Genomic DNA, 16,404 nt, shown 5'->3' on the forward strand with positions numbered 1-16,404 from the left:
CTGTATTAAATGCCACTTTAATTTTACTAGTTTGTTATAAATAACTAAGCTTTAAAAAGCCAAGGGGTTAAAGCTTATCCCAGCATGCCATTTCCCCCCATTATTATAAAAGCGAATCATTAGGCCAACCGGCCCTGGATTCATATTTCATGTTCTGCTTTGGACACGGGAAAGCTCTGCATTTTATCTTCACATGAGATTTCCTTCATGGAATGTCTTAATCGACTGTGGAAATAAAATTATGCTTCAACATGCGATTATATTTTATTAGAATAGAGCACCGCATGCTCCCCTGTGCCAGTCAGGCATTCCTCTGCAGGGAGTTGACGGGACCCAAATATCTGTGCTTCACACAGCTCTGTTTCATTACCCCCCCTCCCCACACCCGAAACACTAAACCTAGAAAATCTGCTTAAACACACTCGAGCATTTATTTTGAAAATCCGCACTACCAAAACTCAAAAGGTCTTGATTGAGCCTGGAGTGAGAAACTGGACACTCTGGATATGTTTAAAAATTGCTGCCAAGAAGAAAAGCACACATCTTATGTCCACAGAGATCCAGACACATTCCTAATGCAAACTCGAGGGTCGCTGTGTTGCACAAGAAATCTGACCTTCAACATTTCACCACTGGCTGCGGTGCGCTCTGTAAGAGTCCAAAACTCAATGTTCCAGCAATGGTAATGACATAATATTTATTCCAAGAGAATTATCTTAGTAATATTTGAAAAAATAAACATCTCACATAATACGCCATCGTCTTAAATGCAGAGCATCTTTCATGTGTCACCTGCAGTTTTATTTGTTATGAAAAGTATGACAAGAACAAGTTTGCAGAAATAATTGTTCAGGAGATGCAGTCGAAAACTCTAAAAACTAGGCTGACCTTGAGGCTGCTGTAGAGCCAAAATACCCCGGGGCATCAGTAAACATCAGTAAAGGCCGTTCTGCTGAGAGTAGCCTTTTTTCCACCACAAATTTAAAATATCAAACAAAATTAATTCAGTACGTTCTTTACTACAAATTAGTTTACTGCAGTTATGTCCCCACTGGGAGATAACAGACAAGGATTCAAGGGAAGGGTAAACAACAAAGACATTTAGAAATCCCTTAAAGTCCTTTAAAAACAGTTAACAGGCTCTGGGGAGACAGATTTATGACTGATGCTTTTACTGCATAGGCAGTGTGTTTGGGATCACGGTCGTGCTGAAAAATGAAGCCAATCAGACACTTTCCAGATGGCATTGTATGGTGTAGTACTTTTCTGTGTTCATAATTCCATCAGTTTGACCAGATTTCCAGCACCACTGGCAGAAATGGAGCCCCAAACCATGAAAGAGACACCATTGTTTTACAGATGGCTGACGACAGTAATGTACCTCTCTCCTTAAAATCTCCAAACACACTGATAAAATGTCAAATTGGGATTCATCACTTTTCAGCCCAGTTCTTATGTAATTTGGCATACCTCAGCCTTTTCTGCCTGCTTCAGTGAACAGTAGATGGAGCAGCTGATGGGCCACATTTACTTAAGGACATGAATTTCAAGTGCTGTTGATCGGATAGTTTTTAAGCCTGCAATTTCTTTTGAATTTCACAGAACCAATTTCCTGAAATGTTTTAAGGACACACAGCAAACCATCCTGACATAAGTTTTATAAATACTATTTTATGCTGGTGAAACTGTGGTATTTTTCATAGATTGAACATGAGAAAAGGGAACAGATTGTGTAACAAAGTGCAAAAACATACTATTTAAAAGTGGTTCTTTGCCAAGTGTTCTTTTATATTTATACACAACACCAGTTTGTTGCTTGAGTTGGGCGCCTTTGTTATGTTTGAATGATTCATAGCTCAGTGTTAACTGGCTTAATAAAAAAACATTCTTCTGAAAAAGCTCACGTCCAAGGACTGGATTGAAAATGAGTGAAAAAGCAGTCAAGCCTGCAGAACTGCTCTCAAAACCACTAAAATTATTACAAGTCTGATTACTTAGAAGTGAAACATAAAGAGACAAGAGACGGCTCAAGACATTTATACAGACAAAAAAAAATTGGTGATCTGATTTGTCTCCAAAAACTTCAAGATGTTATTCTATTATTTAAATACAAGGAGGAAATTCTACAAATGTGTTAGCAAGGGCAGGACCCTGGATAGCTCTGACATCACTGGATGAGCACATTTACTTTAGAGCAGGCTGCTTTAAAAACAAACAAACAAACAAAAATACATCCCCCTGAACTGTGCAGGAGTAAAAAAGGAATTTAAAGTATGCACTTCAGTTTCTCAGCTGTGAGTGTTGCTCACAGTGCTTGTCATTCATTTTTCTTATGTTGAACCTTATTCAGAAGATGCTTAATCTCTTGTTTACCTCTGGGAGATCTGAAAAACTAGTTAAAATTGGGGTCAAGTTTGCAGTGCACGAATCTTTTTGCTTTTAATGTCACTCTGCAGATTTTAAATTGGAAAACTCCACTGAAGCCTGATATTATTACTCTTACAGCTTTACCAGTAATGCTGAGTGTGACACACACCTGCACAGACTTCATTCTGTTGTTTACATACTTTTATTTCTTGTACAGTGAATAGTATTTCACAAGTATATACAAAAAATGTACACATTTCCATCACAAGTCTTCAAAGTTAAGCATGAAAAATCTTGAGGAACCATCGTATAAAAGCATTAATAAATGTTGAATTTCAGATTTTGACTTAGAAAAGTAGCAGAAAGTTTCCAACAGTGAATTATGACCCTGTAATAAAAACTTGGATGGTTGCAAACAGTTTTGACCAGTCTCCTGAAGCAGTCTTTAATCCAGTGTGCCTGCAGAAAAAATAAAGTCAGTAAAACATATTCTGGTTCAAAACAGAGCCAATAAATTCAATATTAAGTGGAATACTGAATTTTGTGCATGTGACGAATTCAATCAGCATCGTAATCCAGACAACTTTAAAAGTTGTTTTCTACTTTTGTCTTTGTATGGCTTACCTTCAAGAAATGCAAACTCATCTATGGCTTCTATTGCATTGTCTGCGGAAAAGAAAACAAATGATACCATATTATCACAATATTTTACTCATGGTGTCATATAATTGTGAATTTGCAACATTTTGCAAAATGCTGAGTATTGCAATGACAGTCACAGAAAAGGAACAGGGGCCTAAAATTAAAGCACGTCCTGTTTCTTCAAGTCAAATCTCAGCGTGATGTAGTTGTTATTCTGAGAAATATGTACAACTGTCAAATTCAGGCTTATGAAGCAGGTTGTATAATTATCTTTGGGTAAGACACTGATCACCGCTGGAGGATGACTGTGCCCCGGTTAGGTTAGAAGCACACAGGCACAAGTGCTTTGATGTTCTTTGATAGAACAGGAAAATGCTATACAAGCACCAGCCCATTTTCTATTTATGCAAGTAGACTTTAAATGGAATTAAGCACATGTTTAATCCACTTACCCAAGTCTTTTCTTTGCAAAGTTTTCCTCTTCCCTTGCTGTGCATACACTAGAGCATCTTTGGCGATCATCTCAACAAACAATTCCTGTACAAAAAGAAACCAAAAAGAAATCATTCAAAATGAACCAGAGAAACGATCAGAAATAGATTTTTTTTTATTAACATAAGCCACTGATAAAATATATTTGTGCTGAAATGCAACTGTTTTTGCACAACTGGCTGCTCCCTAAACAGTCACCACAGCAGATCATCTGCCTCCATGCCACCCTATTGCTAGCATGCTCTTCTGCATGTCCTCCTTCACCGCATCAATGAACCTCCACTAAGATCTTTCCTCTTTTCTTCTTGCCTGGCAGCTCCACAGTCAGCATCCAGTATATCCACCATCTCTTCTCTGAACATGTCCAAACCATTGTCTCTGAAGTCTGTCTTTAACCCCAAAGCACTCAACCTGAGCTGTCCTTCTAAAACACTCTATTTCTAATCCTGTCCCTCTTGGTCTCTCCCAACGAAAACCTGAGCACCTCCAGCTCTGTTCCTGCCGCCACCATCTCCAAACCGTACATCTCACTGACACCAGGCCTTGTAAACCTTCCCTTTCCCTGCTATCCTTCTGTCACACAGTCTCCCAACACTCACTTCCACCCTGCCTGCACTCTCTTCTTGACCTCTCTTGAACACGGTTTGTCCCAGGTATTTAAACTCATCTACCTTCACTACCTCTGCTCCTTGCAGCTTTACTGTTACACCTGTCTCCCTCTCATTCACACATGTATCCCATCTTGCTTCTACTAGCTTTCATTCCCTATCTAGCATGATGATTGTTCAGTTTGACTCTAACATTTTAGTTAGACATTAACATGAGTAAACTCTGCGTTTATTCCAAAGGTTAACCTACACTAAAGTTTAAATATACTTCAGTAATTTCAGTAATTTGATAAATAAACTAAAATGAATTAGAAACATATAGAAAATAGATTATTTACTATCTGCACTTAAGTTTGTTAGCGTCATATAGAGTCAGCACTCGTGTTACCAGGACCGGTTAGGATATCAGTGGTCTCACCGTGGCTTTAGCGATGATGAACACAGACTCCTGGCTGGCGAGGGCCACGTCTGGGTCGGTCTTCATCAGAGCCTTGATGCGGGACAGCGGGAGTTTGGACAGCCGGCTGTGGCTCACCGTAACTGGGCCCGTCTGCTGCTGCTGGCCGCTGTCCTCCGCCTCGGCCCCGCGGGTCTCCTCCTCACTCTCACACCGGTCAGGGTCGTGCTCCGTTGCGGTCACAAGACTCGTCGTCACTGTTGCTGCCATTTTCTGATATTTTGCGCTAATTATATGACTTAAGAAATAAACACACACGTAGAAACGACTATAGTTTAATAGCTACATGTCACAGATAATAACATCAACAACAGCAGCGGGCGCGCGCCAGCATGTGGTTCCGGGCTTTCGTGATAAGGCCTGCGCTGATTCGTCAGTGAGTGCAGGCCCCGCCAACTAATCCTCTTCGGTGATTGGACAGATTGTGAATCCAGGCCTCACTATTGGCTAAAGTTAAACGTCATTCACCGCACATTGCCGCCTAGATAGCGGGGTGTAGCCGGAGCCCTACTAACCAAGGGGTCCGAGTGTAGACACGAAGTCGCAGGTGAAGTTGGCCACAAATAACACTTTGCTATTGTATGGTTAAAATATATCGTTTTTATAACTTTGTAATTTTACATTATTTTGTGTATGCGCTAAATGTTATTTTTTTTGTGACATTTACCAAAAAGTGGGAAAACTCAACTGTACTCCTCAATATTTCCACTAGGGGGCAGTGGGAACAAACTATTAAAAACAACTGCATAGTAATGTGCATCAGTATACGCTATTGTGAACTTATTGTGAACTCTATTGTGAAATATAAATGGCGTATAAAGACTTTAATGACAAGTCAGTAAAATTGTATTCATTTGAAGTTTTGTTTGTCTCTGGTGTCCAGTATTAGCTCTACTTTTAATGATTATTGTTGCTGTTAGATTCAACGCACTGTGTGGGTTCCTTCATCAGCTGACACAGAGGTCATCCAAGTGTGGATGTGGTGTATGGCTATGGCTGAACACTTTACCATCTAATATCACAACACCTGCAATCTTTTTAAGCTCTCTCTTGTTATGTGAATACAGCATGATTAATGGGAAGCTGAAGTTTGCTCTTATGGTCTCATGTGATAGTCTCTATTAACTAATTCTCTGTTATTTCAGCTGCTGTTTTATCTGACAGCAGTGTTTGGGTTTCAATTGAATGAATTCATAGATTCTCATACCTTCTTTTCATCCATATCTGACAATATTAGCATTTTTTAGCCAATTATGACAGACATATATGTCTGTGTCTCTTCACATCATATTTTCTCCTGTGTAAAACTGGAAAAAAAAAATCAAAAGTCTACAAAACCTCTATTTCAGAATATACTGCCGCTTTATTTTCCTTGTGATAGTTTCCCTCATAATCACCAAAATCTGCAATGCTTATGACTCTCTGGTAACTTGTCACTTTCGCCGATGAGTACAGTGTTAGACCCACAAACCTTCTTCTTCTGCCTATATAAATAAAAACATCTTCCCTTATATGCATTTTTAAGGAATAAATGGCAAAAAAGCCAGATGTAGCAAATAAGATATTAATATTAAATTAATTAATATTAATTAATTTATTCTTATTTCATCAGAAGGTTCCCTAAACGCTATATTTGCAAAACAAAATAATTTTCTGGCAGTTATTTGAGAAAATCACTATATTAATATGCTTAATATGGTTCAGGCTTTAAAGTGTTAAAGAGCTTAAAGAGCTATTAAAGCTTAAAGCTGGGCTTTTAGTAATCTGCTAGTTCTTTTATGTTTCTCTACGTGTTTGCGTGGGTTTTCTTCAGGTAGTCTGGCTCTATCACAGTCCAAAGATTAATTTGTGATTCAAAATTGCCCACAGGGATGAATGTGAATAGTTTTTCGTCTCTCTGTGTTAGCCTTGTGTCAGATTGGCAACCTGTCCAGGGTGTACCCTGCCTCTCACCCTATAGTAGCTGGGATAGGCTCCAGTCCACCTGCAATAGAGTATCTAAATAGCACATTAAACTCTTCTTACCTGAATATTTTAATGTATGAAGCTGTTTTCATTAGCACTTTATTTTATTCCAGAAAGTTATTAAAACACTTTTTAGTTTTTATTTATTTATAATATTTTTATATATTTTTTGTCAGAGCTTGACGCCCACGAACTTGCTTTCATGTGTAAGTTACATGAGCATTATCATCATTATGAAAGCAGGCATGCTTATTTTTATTCATTGAAAGTATCTTTGCATCATTTCCATTGTGTCAGGTCATGTCAGCACTCCACTAATACACTCTGTTAATAGGATTGTGAGGACTGCTTTAGTCCACTGAAGCTCCATTCACATGTTCAGCCACAGTCAGGTGTTACACTCTGAGGAAGAGATATGAAGGACTCGCAGCTCACAGGTAAAATATTTTAGTTTTATTACTGTTATTGATCAGCTAATGTGATTCGTTTCTTTTTCATGTTGTTTTTAAAATTAGATGTACTTTTTTAAAAAGTACTTTAAATCATCTGTATAAAATCTCTTATCAACTGTAGCCTTGGTGATTAGATTTAGAAAACCCATATTTGGATGATTTAAAATTGTATTTTATTTCAGAAGCGCCAGATTGGCAACTGAATATATCTCCACTCTTATATGTGAATTTTCCACAAAAGATGATTCAAAGCTACTCATTAAATCTCATTCATTGCTATTATTTTTCACAGTGACTACATCGCTCCAGTCATACAAGCTGTTACATTTACAGGTAGATTTAACAAGAATAATAGAAAAGCAGTTTCACATGGATCCAAATGCTGATAATAATCATCTGCCTGCTCAGTTTCATACGCAGCGTGGAAGTGTAATCCTAATTTGGCAACTCTGTTCATTCTTGTTTTGCCAGTCTAGTCTTCATTAGCATCCTATAAATAGCTGTCTGCAAGCTAAATGGCACTAATTCTCCATCTAAAAAACCCAAGTAATCCTCGGCTATATTTGATCGACAAAGTCCAAGAGGAGGAAGAACATAATCACACTGTAATGTTTAATATTTGTTTATTATTATTGGTAATACTTGACTGGCTGGTTCATTTTGCTCACAGTCGTTTTTGAGAGGTTATGCGTGCTCTCCAAGACGCCCACACAGGATTCAAGTAGCCGGTCTGGCACCTGACCTGACTGTTGGGTCAGATTTGAGACTCTATGCAATGCTCAGACTGTACTGCACAATTTCCTGTAAAAACAAAAGAAACGCCGTACGAGGCAATCGTTCGAGCCAAAGCATTGTTCTGTTTGAGAGAAATTTGTACACTATCAAAAAAAAAAATTGTAATTAACGTGCTGATTCTTAAGAACTGTGTCCAAAAAAATGAAAACTTCAATTCCCAGAGCAGAAAAAACAGTCAACATCCTGCTTTTGTCCATTAAAAATGAAAACACACATATTGAAATCCATTTACCGTGATCCAGAAATCTTGTTTCCTGCATAGTGGTCACAACACTAACACCGCAGAGGTGCAATGTTAGTATTTTCAGAAACGGTGTTAGTGGAAGCTCTAACCAGGAGAAGAGATTCAGTTTTATTCATTTCAGATTATACTTTGTTTTTGTTCTCCTAAAGCAAAAGAATATAACATAAGCAGATGAGTGATATCAAAATAAATTAAAACCCAGTTTGCCACATTCTTGTCTATCATAGCATCATTTTCAATAATATCCACTGACAGCTTAAAAGTGCAGATAGAAACTCGGGTTAAATTTAGGCAGAATACAGACCTGATGTTTTGACTTATGTGGGATGTACAGTTACATACCAGGTAAGTTAGCATGGAGGTCAACCTTATTATCCATGTCCCATACAGCTCTACTTGCACACACAAAGGTGTTTGTCTAAGAAGCGATGTCGTCTCGGTCCAAATCTAAAGGAAATCCTAATATTTCTGCTATTTCACGCAGCACTGCTGCAACGTTTTCACACTTTTTTTGCTTTTACTTCCAAGCCGTCAAAATGCGTCTATGGCCGAAAGAGAAAACGAGCAAAAAATCCAAAGATGACTCTCCGAAGACGCAAAAACCAGCCAGGCCCCTGGCTTCTGCTGCCACGTGTGCCACCCCGCAGCTGACTGACGCAGAGAGGAGAGCGCAGTCTCCGTTTGAGAGGATCGTCTATGACATGACCCACAACGAGAAGATCGTCAATGACCTCGTGCTCGGTCGAAGGATCGGCTTTTACGAGCTGCGTGGAGAAATCGGGCAAGGCAACTTCTCTACAGTTAGGCTGGGCATCCATGACTTGACGAAAGGTAAAGAACCGTCAGTTATTTAGGATGTTCGTCCCAGTTATTCAGTCACCGTTAGTCATCTTTTTTATGTGTTTCAAACTCATTCCTGCTTCACTCACATTCCAGTGTTCTGAATAAGTGTTCAAGAGCACCATAAATCAGTGCAGACTTTAAAAAACGCTGCAACAATCATCCTATTAAAAGCTAATTCCCCTCCTTTTGATCAGATGCGTCTCGTCTGTTCTTGTTTTAAATCTCCTAAATGTACATCCGTCCTTATTTCAGTCCTTAACCTCATCAGACCTTCTTTAAATCTGTCACTGACAGCTAAGCCTTCTCCCTCCCCTTCTCCTGTCTCAGAGAGAGTAGCTGTTAAAATCATGGACAAGCTGCATCTGGATAAGAAGAAACAGCCTCTGACTTCCTCAGAGATCAGCTGCATGGAGAAGCTGTGCCACCCCAACATAGTGCGCCTTTATGAGGTGATGGAGACGAGCCGGAAGCTGTATCTGGTCATGGAGTACGGCAGCGGTGGAGACTTGTTCTCTCGAATCACCACGAGGGGGAAGCTTAACGACCTGGAAGCCAAGCTGGTCTTCGCACAAATCATCTCTGCTGTTAAGCACATGGTGAGCTTCGGTTTCACCCTTGGTCACAGCATGAGTCTGTGATATGTTCGCTGATTGAAATGTGGAGAGAAAGCATGGAATGAATTAAAAAATCCCAGCTTGACTCAAAATGTGCCAGACTTACGTGATCAGATTGAAACCTTAAGGCCTCTAACAATAAGTAGAGATGAGAATGTGAAACTGGGTCAAATCTGAGTATCGTGTTAAAGGATACTTTGACATGCAGGGTAGAGCACAGAGACCGCGCCACTGACCACTCGATGAGTAAACAAAGAGAACAGTTTAAGAGTCACTAATTCAGTTAAAATAAACTAAAACCAGAAGATGCATTATAAATAAATATTAGTTAAAGTGTATTATAGATAGTTGCAGTGTAGACAGATGATAAGCATTTAATTTAGGTGTCTGAGTCATGAGTAACTCACAATATCTGCTCCCAATAACGTTTTTCTTTGTAAAAATTATTGATTCGGGAGATTTCGATACATGAGCCACATCTGTGTAGCAGAAGGAAAATGTATCCTGGAATGGCCAGGCCAAACAATGCTTCATCAGTGCATGTGGGTGTTATAATAATAATAATAGTTAATTAGTTCCCTGTCCGTCTTTATCCCCTCTGAGCGTCTCATTTTCTTCACAATAGGTTAGTTAAGCTGTTATAGTGGGCAAAGTTTCAAATAATGGGATCAGCTAAGTGCTAGCAGCTGCTCATATTAAATGTCAGAGTGGCCTCAGTCAATCGGACACAAACTGACTTCTGACACTGACTGCAAAGCTATTCTGATAGGGTCCAAAAATCAAAATGAGCAGAGTGAAAAATCGATCCTCTTTAAATCAAAATGTAGATATCCAACACAAATGCATTAATAACTTATCATAAGATGAAGCAAAGAAGTGTTGCTATATCAGTGTTTTGCCCCACAGTGCAGAAATAAACCAGTGCGCTGGCGTTCTCTGTGAGCATTAAAGGAGAACTCTTTCTAAAATTGTCCATGTGTGTGTCACATTTCAGCACGACTGCAACATCATCCACCGAGACCTGAAACCGGAGAACATCTTCTACACCACCAGCTTTTGCATCAAAGTTGGGGATTTTGGCTTCAGCACAGAGAGCAGCCCTGCTGAGCTTCTCACCACCTTCTGTGGCTCTCCGCCCTACGCTGCTCCTGAACTTTTTAAGGAAAAGGGATACTCCGGATGTTACTCAGACATTTGGGCTTTAGGTATTCTCTTGTACTTCATGACAACAGCAACTTTACCCTTTTATGGGGAAAATCTGGGCAGGCTGAAGCGCTGCATCCTCCAGGGGGCTTACCGTATCCCCTCTTATGTGCCAGATCCGTGCCAGCTGGTCATCAAAGGCATGCTGCGGATTGTGCCTGCTGATCGCTCCTCTTTAACGCAGATTTCAGACAGTGCTTGGCTGAAGGGGATTGAGTTCCCTCGTCCCTATACGCCGTTGCCACTGTCTCCTGCTCACTTTGCACAGACAAATCAGACTCTGTGCGTGGAAGAGCAAGAGGTAAAGAGTTTGCTGTCGGATCTCGGGGTCGTGGCGCTTCATTTCCAGAATAACCCCTGCTTGGACTGCAGGAATCCACTGACAGGGGCCTATCGGATCCTCCTCCATCGAGTCCAGAAGAGGAGGTCGGTCGAGGCTGTGGGTTACTCTGTGCTCCAACCAGATGAGTACGAGAGTCCGAGCAAGTGGTCTGCAGCATCAGTTGACAAACACAATCCTTCCACTGTATGTGCAATACTATAACGACAAAGAGCTGCACCGGACTCCTTCATTTGTGGCACCAAAGCGACTTTATCACATGTGTGCGCTCTCATGCAGTCCAGGTATTATGTTACACACAGACTGAAGTGGCAGTGGATGTGGACGTCAGAGTGGACAGTTGTTTTCCACATTGTAAATCAATTACAGCTCATAGACCAGGACATGCCTGTGATTACATCACCAACGGCAAGATTACTGACGCAAAACACCTATCAATCACTAAATGGCTATCAGCATCTTCCAATCCTTCTTAGTCAGGACATAAATCTGACCTAATCCAGGTAAGCCTAATGAGACAGCCACAAGGGAACATGCTTGGCCCAACAGAAAGTAAAAAAGAAAATGTGTATCAGGAGGAAATATAAGAAAAAGAGAGAAAACAAAAAATAAATTGTAAAATTAGCCTACCGCATTTGCATTACAGCAAATGCCTCAAATGCCTTCATTGGGTATGCATGTGACGTAAAAGTGATTATAAATGCAGTTCACGTTGTTCACTAAGGAGGAGAGTCAAGCGCACAATGAATGTTGAGAGTATACCTTGGTGTTATTATATCTATTTTTTTCATATCTTTGTAAATTATTCTCATGTTTGCTCACATTTTAAAGCAATGTTTTCATAAATCCTCCAGGGATGCTGCCCTGAGCTTCAAGCCACGCTGTATCAGTAATTCTAGCAAAGATTAAGGCCAGATTCATTAAACAGAATAAAGTTATTTTCAAACAGTAATTTAAAACTGTTTCCCCTCTAATCTCCTCATCTGGACATCCTCCCCCGATTCTTTCCTTCCAGCAGGAGGTATGTTATCACAGGACAATGTGATCGTCTCGTTCTGCTGCATGCAAGACTCCAGATTTATATTGTTAAAAACTGCAATTTCTACTGGGATGCAAAATGAGATCTTCTTTATTTGTAAGCCTTGAAATTCAATAAATCCTCGACTCTCGAGCCAGTTCTCAGGAACTGACTTTGGAGTCAATTCAAGCCCTTTCGGTAAAAGGAGTTTATGAAAAATGAAAGTGTGCACTGCGAACATAACGTGTCATTTCACCCCAAGTGCATATAAAAACGAATTGGCTCTCTCTCCAGTTAATGATGGTTCATTTTCCCATCACTTGCACTTCTCCCTGAGGGTACAGCAGTCTCTCTAAACCAGGTATAGCTCTGGGACCAGTAACATTACAACTTGACGTCAGTCCTGTCAATGACTGCACACACCTGCTCTGTTTCTGATGGGTATTTGGCACTATCATAAGCTTTATATTTTGCAATAAAATATTTAGCCCTCAACCCGCAGCCTGTTCGCACAAGAATGTGAACACACTGCGTGGGCAAGCGCAGACATATAGAGAGATCACAAAGATCCGAACAAGTGCCAAGAATTAGTCCTGACTCGCTGTTTATTTATGACTCTGCTCTTGTTCAGTACCAGTGGGCAATAAGTGTCTGTTATCATTTCCACCTGAGAAAGCTCTTATCATCAAGTCTCAGCAGAGTCATTCATTAAACTGCTCACAGATCTAATCGCTAATTTTCTTTGTGAACTTAACATTGAGAAAAAAGGGGTTCAAAAGGCTACACGGGCATGGCTGCAAAGTAAGCTGCTTGTTTTCCACCAGAGTTTACATTCAAAGATAAATGAGCGTGACATATCACTCAGCTTCACCAAACAAAAGCAGAAGATTTTTCTGTGCGATGTAAAGCCGGAGACCAGAAGGACAAATCTATGAATTTGCTCATATGATCACATAATAATCAAAGTCTTAGTCTTTTTTTCTTTTTGCTTTTCTCCCTCTTCTCTTACACTTGTTCCTTTCACATTATTAATGTTCTGCTTTTACCTTTACTCATCCTCTGGGATTATCACAAAGAGCCAAGTTTTTGTCTTCGTAAGCAAGTTTGCATTTGTTGGAAATGGTACTTGGCAGTAAAAGAGAACCCCTGAGCTCCGAATGAATGACAAATCAGAGCAGAGATGGTTGTGAAATAGTAAACAGTACATTCCTAATATGGGCAATTTGTACTAACTATGAGGTTTTTTGCAAAAGAAAACAAAGAAAACTGCAATTATAGTGGACTGCATGTTAAACATATGTATGTGCACCTCCCTGCTTATTCTCTTTCCTAATCTCTCCACCAGAGAAATAAAAGTTCCCCAAAGTCGTTACCTTTTAAACCACCTCACTTTAAGACATGATAAATGGTTTAGTTTTAGTTTGATATCAGCATGAACAAAGACCCTTAATTTATATTTATTATTGCATAGCCAGCTGCTTTTATCTGCACTGATTGGTTTCAGTATGCAGCTGCTTGTTTGTTTGAAGCCATTGAATGTGAGCGCTCTTCCAAGGAAAGAAGAGAAAGTTAAGTGTCTGTCAAATAGGAGCAAGACGTAACACGTCTCAGGGTTTAATTTCTTAAAACTACAACAAATGTTCAGCACTTTTGTTACCTGCAGCACAGACAGCTGTTTAAAGTCTGTCACGTAAAAACTGAGGAGGATGAGCAACATTCACCTTCAGAGTTTAGCTGCGGCTCTTTGAACATTAACTAGTTTACTTTTCTCACAGAAATATGATTTGAACCGAGAAGACAATCGATTGTGAAACTGGCAGCTTTATGAGGACGAGTAATGAAGTTTGTCTGTTTCCTGTACTCAACCGTTGTTGATTACACCAACACTAAAGTATGCATCCTTATCTGAACTTGGTGATTCATGTGAGAGCTAAATTATTATCTCATTGAAAGGATTTCAGCGTTAAAGACATAATAATTTCTGATCTACTGGGATCAGCAGTTAAAACCAGTCACCCCAGTGGGCACTGACCTGTGAGTGTTAGCAGAGCATATACTCATATTCAAAGAGAATTTTCCAGCTTCAGATATCTTCATTTCTCAGTGGTCTTATCAACACAGTGCCAAATATAGAGACCTCTGCTTCTCTTCACCAAGCACTGGTATTAAGAGGTCAAGTTAAGCTCTAAATTATGACAAAATTTGTTGAGCAACTCACTGATGAAGCCGACTATCCTTCCATGCTGGGAAAATTAAAGACAAAGTTTTCCATTTTTTGTGTCCTACATTTGAGTGAACAAAGAAGAGGAAGGATTTTGTTCCAGCTTGAAGAAATTAAACTAACTAACTAAACTGTTGACTCTGCGAATCAGCCCCAGAAATACTTAGAGAACAAACAAACGAGTGAGTATTACGTTTTTGAAGAAAAATGTTTCTGCCTGCTCGTGTAGTTTATTGATCAGTCTTCCTGTTTTATGGAGGCTAATGTCATGTCCTCATGTCGAACATGTCTACACACACTATCGCACAAGCTTGAAAGTAAACAGTTGAATAAAAGGAAAGGGAAAAAAATGTGAGTTGAGGATTTGGGGTGCGGGTGTGGGAGGATTAAGGACCTGATTAAAAAGATACTTGGCTGTGTTTTCACTCAGGGACATGTGGTTTAGATAGACCATGATACCCTGAAATTGGTGCTGACGTCTGGAGACATTTCCCAATACATCCATCACGTTCTTCGAAATGACTGACGTCTCGATGTGTGAGGGATGAACGTTGTCCCCGGCTGCCAGATGTTGCAGGAGCTGCAAGGCTGGATCATAAACTGTTGGAAAACAGTTGGCCCCAGACCTCCTGGACCCTCAAAAGACCACTTTCTGCTTTTTGGTTGTACTGCAAGATTAATTAATCAGATTCGCTGTCGACTGGGGCTTCCATTAACACATGTTGTGATCCTTTGATGCTGAAGAGACCTGTGCCAGAATTTTATTCAAATACATTTTGTGTAAACTTTATTGTTCACACATGGTGCGTAAAAATGTAAAGAAGTTTCAATCTGTAGACTTCTGTGTGGGTGTTTTATCTATAAACCTTAACGCAACATTCCTCCAAAAAGGAAAGCTTGTCCTAAATAAATTAAAAGGCTGCTGTAAAACAAAATGAGGTGATAAAATGCACAATGAGGCCAGTTTTGGTGATATAATAGTTTCTCCTTTTAAGGAGGTCTTGAATATATTCTTTCCTAACATGCTAAACTCACTTGTCACTTTATTAAGTACACCTTGTTAGTACCAGGTTAGGCCTCCTTTCTATACTGCACAGATTCAACAAAGTGGTGGAAGCATGCCTCAGAGATTTTAGCCCATATTGACATGATAGCATCGCAGAGTTGCTTCAGATTTATCGGCTTAACCTCAATGACGCAAATCTTCCATTTCAAAACATCCTAAAGAAGCTTTATTGGACTGAGGTGTGGTGTCTGTGGTGTTCCTTTGAGTACAACAGACTCATTGTCATGTTAAAGAAACCCGTTTGACACGATTTGAGATTTGTGACATGGAGGTTTATCCTACTCGAAGCTGCGATCAGAAGATGGGTACACTGTGGTCATAAAAGGATGGACATGGTCTACAACAAAACTCAGGTAAGCCCAATGGTACCAACACCACAGCACTGGTACTACACGGCCGATAGAAAGAAAACATCCCCCCTACCATTACAGTAGCACCACCAGCAGGATTAGTCTATTGGCTTCAAGGTTAGACATGCTGTGCATTCAGAACTGCTCTTCTGCACACCTTGGCAGTAACAAGGGGTTATTTAAGTTGCTGTCACCTTCCTTGGAGGGCTCAACCCGGGGTTGCTGTCATGGCCTATTAAGGGCTCTGTTGGCTCTTAGGTGACTGTTTCCTCGTGGCTGTGTGCAGCGGGGCTGGGGGAGGGTCTGTGCTGACGGATGTGTGTTACTGACCTGGTAGCCTGGCTGCCCCTGGGTGGGTCCGGGACGGGCGTGGGGTTCTGGGGGTGCTCCATCTCTGGGCTGGGGCCCTGGCTGGGCCTTGGGGCTTGGGTCCTGTTTGGTGTGTTGCCGGGTTGTGGGCGGCTGGGTGTATGGGGGCCCAGCCCTGGCGCGGGGTGCTGCCAGTGCATTGAGCCACCTGGGGGGCTCTTCAACTGGTGGGGGAGGCTGTTACATCTTGCAGGAGCTCTCCTCTCTTCAGGAACTCACTCTGCAGGAGGAGGAGATATAGGAGAGGTGGAGGAAGATCTCAGCCTGGGTGTCTATTGTCTTGTGTAGTCTGGAAGATGAGTGGATGAAGGGGTGGGTGCAGTTTTCTCTGAGGTGGGGTCGTGTAGGCTGTCCTGGG

General features: G+C 40.6%; 2 protein-coding genes across 3 annotated transcripts; one reads left to right on the plus strand and one right to left on the minus strand.

The window, feature by feature from the left end:
- Window positions 1–2,675: 2,675 nt before the first annotated feature.
- On the minus strand, window positions 2,676–4,884 carry pole4 (polymerase (DNA-directed), epsilon 4, accessory subunit). The gene is made up of 4 exons (XM_085348382.1): window positions 4,528–4,884; window positions 3,462–3,546; window positions 2,992–3,033; window positions 2,676–2,826 (listed from the first exon to the last, which is right to left on the minus strand). Exons 1-4 carry the CDS (start codon window positions 4,774–4,776, stop codon window positions 2,813–2,815), a joined length of 390 nt encoding a protein of 129 aa, XP_085204508.1. The 5' UTR covers window positions 4,777–4,884; the 3' UTR covers window positions 2,676–2,812.
- A 2,062-nt stretch (window positions 4,885–6,946) lies between these two features.
- LOC146607311 (serine/threonine-protein kinase NIM1) lies at window positions 6,947–11,226 on the plus strand. 2 transcript variants are annotated; one of them, XM_085348131.1, is made up of 4 exons: window positions 6,947–6,968; window positions 8,551–8,853; window positions 9,193–9,461; window positions 10,474–11,226. In XM_085348131.1, exons 1-4 carry the CDS (start codon window positions 6,947–6,949, stop codon window positions 11,224–11,226), a joined length of 1,347 nt encoding a protein of 448 aa, XP_085204257.1. The 2 variants fall into 2 exon arrangements, with proteins under 2 accessions (XP_085204257.1, XP_085204256.1); XM_085348130.1 differs by lacking the exon at window positions 6,947–6,968 and having other exon boundaries at window positions 8,451–8,853.
- The last annotated feature ends 5,178 nt before the right edge of the window (window positions 11,227–16,404 follow it).

Source organism: Diplotaxodon limnothrissa, linkage group LG23 (genome assembly GCF_057381915.1).
Source record: "Diplotaxodon limnothrissa isolate DT_005_m linkage group LG23, D_limnothrissa_male_GT1.1, whole genome shotgun sequence".
Classification (NCBI taxonomy): domain Eukaryota; kingdom Metazoa; phylum Chordata; class Actinopteri; order Cichliformes; family Cichlidae; genus Diplotaxodon; species Diplotaxodon limnothrissa.